Raw genomic sequence first — 9120 nt, forward strand, 5'->3', positions numbered from 1 at the left:
TACCTTGTAGGTCTGGCACGAGGACTAAATAAAACAAGAGATGAAAAATACTCAAAACAGGGGCTTCCCTGGTGGCGCAGTGGTTGAGAGTCCGCCTGCCGATGCAGGGGACGCGGGTTTGTGCCCCGGTCCGGGAAGATCCTACATGCCGTGGAGCAGCTGGGCCCGTGAGCCATGGCCGCTGAGCCTGTGCGTCCGGAGCCTGTGCTCCGCAATGGGAGAGGCCACAACAGTGAGAGACCTGCGTACCGCAAAAAAAAAAAAAAAAAAAGAAAATACTCAAAACAATGCTTGGTACATATGGTATGTGTACATCATTAGCAATGATGATATTTATGATTCTCCTGAGGTCAACAGGTGACCCAGTGAAAGGTTTTAAGCAGGATGTGACATTTGCTTACTAGTTTTCCTACAAATATTGATTAAGAGTCTACTATGTGCCTGGTACTGTTCTGGGAGCTGCCAATAATAGTAGTGAACGAAGTAAACCTCCTTTTTCCAAAGAATGTATATTAGAGTGGAGGGTAGGAAACAGATAAAAATAAATATATTTAATATGTCAAGTGATGTCTTTTGGTTTTAGAAAGATCATATTGTCTGGAGGAAGGTAAAATTGCACATAGACTTAGAGCTTGTTGGGATAATTTTTTTTTTTTTTTTTTTTTTTTTGGTATGTGGGCCTCTCAGTGTTGTGGCTTCTCCCGCTGTGGAGCACAGGCTACGGACGCGCAGGCTCAGTGGCCATGGCTCACGGGCCCAGCCGCTCCGCGGCATGTGGGATCTTCCCAGACTGGGGCACGAACCCATGTCCCATGCATCGGCAGGCAGACTCTCAACCACTGCGCCACCAGGGAAGCCCTTGTTGGGATAATTTAAGGAAGAGATGATGGTTGTCTGATGCCAGATAGTGGCAAAGTGAATAGAGATCAGTGAAAAGATAAAAAAAATTAATATGGTAGAATGATGACACTTGGTGATTGATGGATATCAGGAGTAAGAGAGAAAATAAGGAATCAAGGGTGATAGCTAGGATTCTGACTTAGGCACCAGGATACTGGTGATACTGGTCACTGAGAACACAGGAGAAGGAGGAACTGATTTGGAAAGAAGAGGAAGGGATCAGTTTTGGACATCTGGGGCTCGAGATACCCATAGAATAGCCATGTGGAGATGTCCAGTAGGCAGTTTTATATATGGGCAGACCTTTGGTCAGTTGGAAAGTGTCTCAGTGGTAAGAGCCAAAAGCAGTGTGGGGTGGGCATTCAATGTGAGCAAAGGAAGTAGAAACAGAAAGCGAGCACTTCTGCCAGGAAAGAGAGTGAGCTGTGTAGGCACCTTGAGAAGGAGGTGAAGTGCAGGGAAACTATCGGATTGCAGTGAAATCAGCATTTTTGTTTTTTTGGTATGCGGGCCTCTCACGTTGCAGAGCACAGGCTCCGGACGCGCAGGCTCAGCAGCCATGGCTCAGCGGCCATGGCTCATGGGCCCAGCCGCTCCGCAGCATGTGGGATCTTCCCAGACCGGGGCATGAACCCGTGTCCCCTGCATCGGCAGGCGGACTCTCAACCACTGTGCCACCAGGGAAGCCCGAAATCAGCATTTTTGTAAGGCCAATGGAAAGCAAGCAGTGGAGAGTAGAGAGATTGGGCCAGCATCAGAGGGCATAGTTCACAGAGCAAGTTCCTGCGGGGGTAGGAGGAAAGAGATGCTAATGAAAACTCTTTACTGTCTCATTATGGAAAGAAATGAAACCATTTATATACATATCCATTCATTGATTCACTAACAAGTATATTAATTATAATTGAGTACTGTTTTGATGCTGGGAATAAGATAGAAAAAAATTCCCACCCTATATTATGTAAATGCAGTAGCTTAAAACAAAAACAAACCCCCAAACAAACAAAAATTTGTCCCTTTCCAGGCCAGGGCTAAAGAAGGGAGGGTCTTGGCGGAAGTGTGTGACTGCAAGGCATCGGAGTCCCCCAGCAGGGGCTTCGCTCATTCCACGCAAGGCAGCAGCTGGGACCAAGGACCTGGAACTTGAATCCTCCCCCACCACGTGAGAGGAAATTTTTATTTCAACAAGTTTTAACTATAAATGATTAGAGGGATCTCTTGCAAGCTTGCTGTGCTTAATGTACTCAAAGCCTTAAGACAAATAACAACAGATAAAAGACACTGGCAAAAAATCCCCCGACTCAACTATTAGATTCCACTTAAATGGACCAGATCCATCAAGTCCTGCTTTAGCCCTACCTCCTCAGAGTTGTCATTAACTAACCCTGTTTTTGAAAGAGAGAGAGGGAAGCAGAGAGCAGAGGAGGTGCACTTTGTGCTTCATCCTGAATAGGCACCCTTAGGGACAGACTGGAAAAAAACTGCTGCCATGTGACCTGAGACTGACTACATTACATGTTAGGCAGAGTAGGTATATTTCAGGTGTCAGACTAGGGTGGAGAAATGTCAAATTTATGCATGAGGATTCATAGAAATTTCGAACAGAAAGGGCCTTGGAAGTCACTGAGTGAAACTTCTTATTTGACAAGAATGAAAACAATCCATCACAAGGCCATTTATTTGGTGGACACCCAGCTTAGAACCCAGGTGTCCTGAAACCCCACCTAGCATTTTTTTCTATTATGCCATATTACCATATTCTATATTGAGTTAAATTTTCAAATAAATGATTTTCCCGGTGAAAAATGATTTGTGGGAGGTGATGACTTTTATGAAAAATTTCCCATGTGGAAGATTCCAACATCAGACTGCAAATCTATATCTAAGACAGACCACAAGATTAAAAGTTCTGCAGTAAAGAGACAACTTTGCCCCTTAAACTGTGGATCATTCAGAGCCCTTGCTTTCCCCCAGATACCCACTTGTATTTAAACTTCTGACCATTTCATTTTTACCCTCTATTTCATTACTGAAACAGAAGCCACACGCTAGAAAGTAGTTTGGTGATGAGAAAAAAACTGAAATTATGATTGAAATTAAGACTTGGAGATTTTGTGTGGATAATGACCCATGTCCCACCTTACCAAAGAAAAAGTGAATTTCAATTAGAATATAAATTCTCCCTGAAAATGTGGGATGGAAGAGATCAGTCGTAGGTATTAGGAGTATATTTATCTCTCAGAAAAACTCACCCCCAGGATGCATCAGACTGGGATGAAATACATTGGGGGTATATTAAATTTTATTCTAGCATTGATGGAAGGAAAAAAAAAAGAAGAAAAGAAAAATGAAGCAAAGTGAAAAATAGGGCAATTGAGAGACTGAGAAAAAACAGAGAAACTTGTTTAATGACAGCACTTTCTGAGCAAGATATTTTTCTTCCCTTTCACAAGTTAGAAGCTATTGAATAATTCATGCAAGTGTGGAAAGGCTGCCTTTTCCCTGCGTGATGTATAACTGAGCAGAAGAGCGCTTCGAGTGGGTTCCCCTCATCAGCCACCACTCTTGCTTCTGAGCACGGGGTGCTTGCTCTCCTCTTGAGCTGAGCTTCTGCTTTTGCAGCCAAGCATCCTTGCTGCCGCCGCCTGACTACCTGCCCACCTGCCTGGGTTTGCAGCCTGCCACTTCACTTTCTCCAGCCCTGCTGCCAGCTGAGAAGTCTCCCTGCAGCTGCTGGTTTCTGCCTAGGGCCATGTGTGTGGAGGCTGCATTGGAGAAGGAGGCACTTGGCTCCTGGCACTGATCCCAGATGAGCTTCTCCTATTGATTTCGGGAACACAGATGCTGCTGCTGAGGAGGTATTTCCTGGCATCCCTCCCTCTGCTACTGCCAGCTAAGGACCAGCCCAAAAGTAAGATGCCCCCAACCCCTTTCCCCTGGTATTTTTCCCAGGTGGGATATCTCTGCTTTCTCCTGGAAAATGGGGGCTCCATCTGCCATTCCCGTGTGTGTGTCTATGTGTGTGTTTAGGGGGAGAAGAGGAAACTGTTCTCTGTATTGCTCTGTCCTAGGGCTTCCCTGGTGCTTGCTGAATGTAAAGAGGCCCTTCACCTGGCACTAGAGACATTTCCCAGGCAGGCACCTGTCGTTTGCCACCCCCGTTCTCCCTCTCTCCCCCTCCCCCAGCCCATTATTCTGCTTCAGTCTTTTGTGTCGGTGGCAGAGGGCTGAAGGGATGTCTCTACCCTCTCTGCAGGCGGGTGTCAGGATGCGCCGCGCTGCGAGAAGCCGACGCTAACCAGAGAGGTGTGAAGAGTTGGCCAGAATGACCAACTCTTCCACGTCCACTTCCTCCGCCACCGGGGGATCGCTGTTGCTGCTCTGCGAGGAAGAGGAGTCGTGGGCGGGCCGGCGCATCCCCGTGTCCCTCCTGTACTCAGGCCTGGCCATCGGGGGCACGCTGGCCAACGGCATGGTCATCTATCTCGTGTCGTCCTTCCGAAAGCTGCAGACTACCAGCAACGCCTTCATCGTGAACGGCTGTGCCGCCGACCTCAGCGTCTGCGCCCTCTGGATGCCGCAGGAGGCGGTGCTCGGGCTCCTGCCCGCTGGCTCCGCGGAGCCCCCGGGGGACTGGGACGGCGCCGGGGGGAGCTACCGCCTGCTGCGGGGCGGGCTGCTGGGCCTCGGGCTCACCGTGTCCCTCTTGTCTCACTGCCTGGTGGCCCTGAACCGCTATCTGCTCATCACCCGGGCGCCCGCCACCTACCAGGCGCTGTACCAGCGGCGCCACACGGCGGGCATGCTGGCACTGTCCTGGGCACTCGCCCTGGGCCTCGTGCTGCTGCTCCCGCCCTGGGCGCCGCGTCCCGGCGCCGCGCCCCCGCGCGTCCACTACCCGGCGCTGCTGGCCGCCGCGGCGCTGCTGGCGCAGACGGCGCTGCTGCTGCACTGCTACCTGGGCATCGTGCGCCGCGTGCGCGTCAGCGTCAAGCGGGTCAGCGTCCTCAACTTCCACCTGCTGCACCAGCTGCCCGGCTGCGCCGCCGCCGCCGCCTTCCCGGGCGCCCCTCACGCGCCAGGCCCGGGTGGTGCCGCGCACCCGGCTCAGGCCCAGCCCCTGCCCCCAGCGCTGCACCCGCGGCGGGCGCAGCGGCGTCTCAGCGGCCTGTCGGTGCTGCTGCTCTGCTGCGTCTTCTTGCTGGCCACGCAGCCGCTGGTGTGGGTGAGCCTGGCCAGCGGCTTCTCGCTGCCCGTGCCCTGGGGTGTACAGGCGGCCAGCTGGCTCCTGTGCTGCGCTCTGTCCGCGCTCAACCCTCTGCTCTACACGTGGAGGAACGAGGAGTTCCGCCGCTCCGTGCGCTCCGTCCTGCCCGGCGTCGGCGACGCGGCGGCCGCTGCCGCCGCCGCCACGGCTATGCCTGCGGTGTCCCAGGCACAGCTGGGCACTCGCGCCGCAGGCCAGCACTGGTGACCCGGGCAGGGCAGGCGGGAAGCGGAGATTCGCAGCTTCCATTGCTCTTGGGCACCACCGCCTCCTGATCTTGGAAAGCATCCCCTGCCTGAACGAAGACTCCTGCGGGTGAAGCTCAATAATATATCGGTGCGAAGATTTCGTCTTCGACCCCAGTGGGATACCTGAACCGAGGTTTCCATATACATGGGGTCCGCGAAGTCATTTTCGACGGCCACCTGATTTTTACCCTTTGTTTGCGTGTTTTCGAGAAATCCTAAAGTCAGAACACCGGGAAACTTCAGGAACTTGCACACTGACATTTTGAAAGAACCGGTTAATTTCTTTCAACACTGTTTTGGAAAAACAGCTTTGATAACATAATTACCATTCCCACCTTCATCATCTTATAATATATATGAAGTGCGTTGAGTGTGCATGAGCCAAAGGAAATAATATTGAAGGAAATAATATTTATGAAGCATTTTAGAAAGTAACCTACCTTCGATGATGCTTCTGCTATAATTTAGCCTTTGTATATTAACCTGAAGAATGAAGCCACAGATGTGCACACCAGTATGAGTTGCCATTAAGACCTTAAGCCCTTTATTTTTAAAAGGGTTTTTATAAAGTAAAATCATTCCCGAATGAGATAGCATCTTAGCCAGTGAGGGGGAAAAACCCCAGATTTATTATTTTACACCCCCACCCCCTTTGCACTTCTAAGAGTGAAAATCGGCATTGAGTGTTAAAGTGACAGATTTCCATTGTGCTGATTGATGGTCTGAGCCAGCTAAGGAATTTTGGAAAACATAAGGGGGCTATCTATTTTAGGTACCACTTTCAGGTTTTCTATAGCATGCACATTAGTTGCTACCCTCATTTTGTCATCAATTTACCTGCCTTATGAGTGTGATTGCAGCTGTGAACATTCTGTACTCTAATGGTTGCTAAGGAGAATAAGTCCTTCTGTTTTCTCGTTAACATTTAAAATATCTCAATGCACATGATATAATTAAACACTAATAATACCATGACTGCATAGCTAATATTAACCTCTATTGCATGCTCTCCTAGATGCTAGAACTTATTGGGCATGTGGTACTAAAGCAATACCCATTTGACAAGGACATTTTACTTCTTCCACACACCAGAAGAAGTGGCCATCAATTATTTGAAAAGAGACACAGAGACACCTCTGGCTACCTAGAGTTCTTCTTGTCTTGACCCAATTTGTGAGAAGACTCCTAGGTGGGACTTTATCTTACAAATGAACCACAGTCAAGATGGATCAATAATATGCTTTGGCTCTGCAAAGCCAACTGTGCTCTTTTTAGAGTTTAGGCAAGTCACACATTAGAAAGTAACAGTGTTTTTTATGTATTACCATGACACTTACCATTAATATCATATCTGTTAAAGAAGGTGTAATAAACTCGGTTATATAAAATGAACAGTTCAAATGGGAATCTGTTCTAAAACATATGATTTGGGGCTTGCCATTTTCATCTCTGGTTTACTAAATTTATTTAGAAATATTTGAAATGCAAAATTGTGTGAAATCACTTTAGAAAATAAAAATGAGAGTAAAGTAATAAGATACTCAGCTATCAGCAATTCTGACTGTTCACTACATCAAATCTGGGGCTGAACAGCCTCAATTAACTGTGTAATTCAGGAACCATAACAGCTTGCTTTGTTGGCCTCCTGGACATTTGTAAGCCAGGATAGTGGGAACACTTGTGCGTTTGAATAATTATGGGAGTTGCAGGAAACTTTGACATGTTTGTAGAAAAACAAAACAAAACAAATGTGTTTATTACCAATAATAGATCAGCAGTCATTTTATTAATCTATCCCCTTTGTGCATGCACCATTTCTCTCTTACTAAGGTTTCATCTGTTCCCATTTTTCTTGATTCAAATATTTAATTAAAGTTCAGACAACTATTCCTCCGAGTTTTTTTCTTCGGTCTCTGATCTTCTTGCATACCTCATCGAGAACGCTGAAGCAGATGACACTGTATCCCAAAGCATTGGTGATGAAAGTAATTTCTTTGTTCTGGCTTTATTTAATTTTACTTTTAGTTTCTAAAATTATTTCTACCTTTTATAACTAAATAGGATCCATATGACAGCATTGAAAAGAAATAGGTGTAATTTCCTTTTTGTAAGTATAACTGATTCGGGAAATAAGCTGCAACAACAGAGAGCTGAATTTTTTTTGGGGGGGCGCTGGGGGACGCTTGTCTAAACCTCTATCAAAAAGGTCTTCTTTTAATTAGGCCTTCATCCATGTTTCTCACTGTGGATGCTACTAATGATTTTTCCCACTGTTCCTATAAACGGTTGCCAAGCCTATAAACTTAGCTTTTCATGTATCTGATACATTGCAGTGTTTCTGGCTAACACTGAGAACACCTTATGTTGGTTCAGTGCCATGTGGGAGACCTACTTCAGGTTGTATTTACTGGTAATTAACTCCACAGGACTGATTCACTTTTAATTTCGAAGTAGCAATGATGTGTCTAAAAATGCCTTACTCGGGCAATAGCTGGGAGTTGGAGTTACCGCTTTTACAGATTAAGTTAATGAAGATTGTGTTCCTATTTAAATGAAACTACACATTATCCACTCAAGAATGAAAAATCCTAATTGCTGTTTTGGGCTGCCCTACTTTGCCTTTTCTACTTTTTTTCTTTAGGTATATGCCTGTTAAGACATATAGCACACTCTTCCCCTGCACCATCCTTGTACTTTAATGGCTAAATTCTAGGATGTGATAGGTAGTACTTGTAGCACTTTCCTTCTTCCAAAACGAAATATGTGCTTAAACAATAATTCTGTTTTGTACACAGGTACAGAAGCATCCACAGGTTTGTTTGTTTTGTTTTGTTTTTTTAAACACTATAGGGTTTTGACTCTCTAATAGAGAAAGCCCTTGAAAAGATCTGCTTACCAAGGAAATGTTGGTCTGCCCTGGCCTCCTGGTTTAACGCAACTCTGTTCTTCTGATGACAACTGTATTGGCCAACTTCCTTGTTTCACATGTGACCTTTTATTCCATTCTTCCAGGTAGTCAGACACTGCTCATCTGGGTCTTTGGCAGTCCTAGGGGCTGACCTGACAAAGGGCATCAGTAGCATAAATTTAAACTCAAGAACGTTGAGGAAAATTATAGATGTTCCTCACTTTTAAAGCGCCGCCCTTATTGTCTGGGGGCATGGGGGCAAGAATGGATCTCCGGACGAGAGCTCTTGGTCTGCAGAAACAAGGCCTTTCTTTCTGCCTCTCCTCTCACAGTCAGCGTGCTGAGGGGCCTCCACATGTGTGTGTGGACTCAGCCCACAGGTCCAAGCCCTGCCCACATCCACCTCTCAACCAGTCACCTTGCCAGTGCCTAGTGGTGCACATACAGGGTAGAGCATGTCCTGGTAGTGACCTCAAGCCATTTAGGCAGGGAATTCCGGGGGTCCAGGAACCAGGCCTGTTGAAGGAGGCACAGACTTTGGATTTGCACATTTCCTTGGGACCCCTTTCTGTGTGGGCAGGGGAGACACCAGAGGCAGGTGGGAGCAGGCCCTTTGAAGCATGAGATACAGCTTGGGACCCCAGTATCTCCAACCTAAGGGAAATGCTGCTTTCACATGGGTGACCTCCTTGGGTATCCTTTCCTAACTCTTCCCACCTGCAGGGACTCCTTAAACAGGCGCCACACATAGAGTTTCCCCAGATGCTTAATCACATCAGGCCTAGTGCTATAGGTAA

The 9120-nt window shown here is 47.2% G+C and overlaps 1 protein-coding gene across 1 annotated transcript; it reads left to right on the top strand.

Moving 5' to 3' along the window:
• The first annotated feature begins 4225 nt into the window (after window positions 1–4225).
• Window positions 4226–5374, top strand: GPR88 (G protein-coupled receptor 88). Its single transcript, XM_060085673.1, has one exon. The coding sequence runs from the start codon at window positions 4226–4228 to the stop codon at window positions 5372–5374; it is 1149 nt and encodes a 382-aa protein (XP_059941656.1).
• Window positions 5375–9120: the final 3746 nt, after the last annotated feature.

The sequence above is a fragment of the Mesoplodon densirostris genome, chromosome 2 (genome assembly GCF_025265405.1).
Source record: "Mesoplodon densirostris isolate mMesDen1 chromosome 2, mMesDen1 primary haplotype, whole genome shotgun sequence".
NCBI lineage: Eukaryota > Metazoa > Chordata > Mammalia > Artiodactyla > Ziphiidae > Mesoplodon > Mesoplodon densirostris.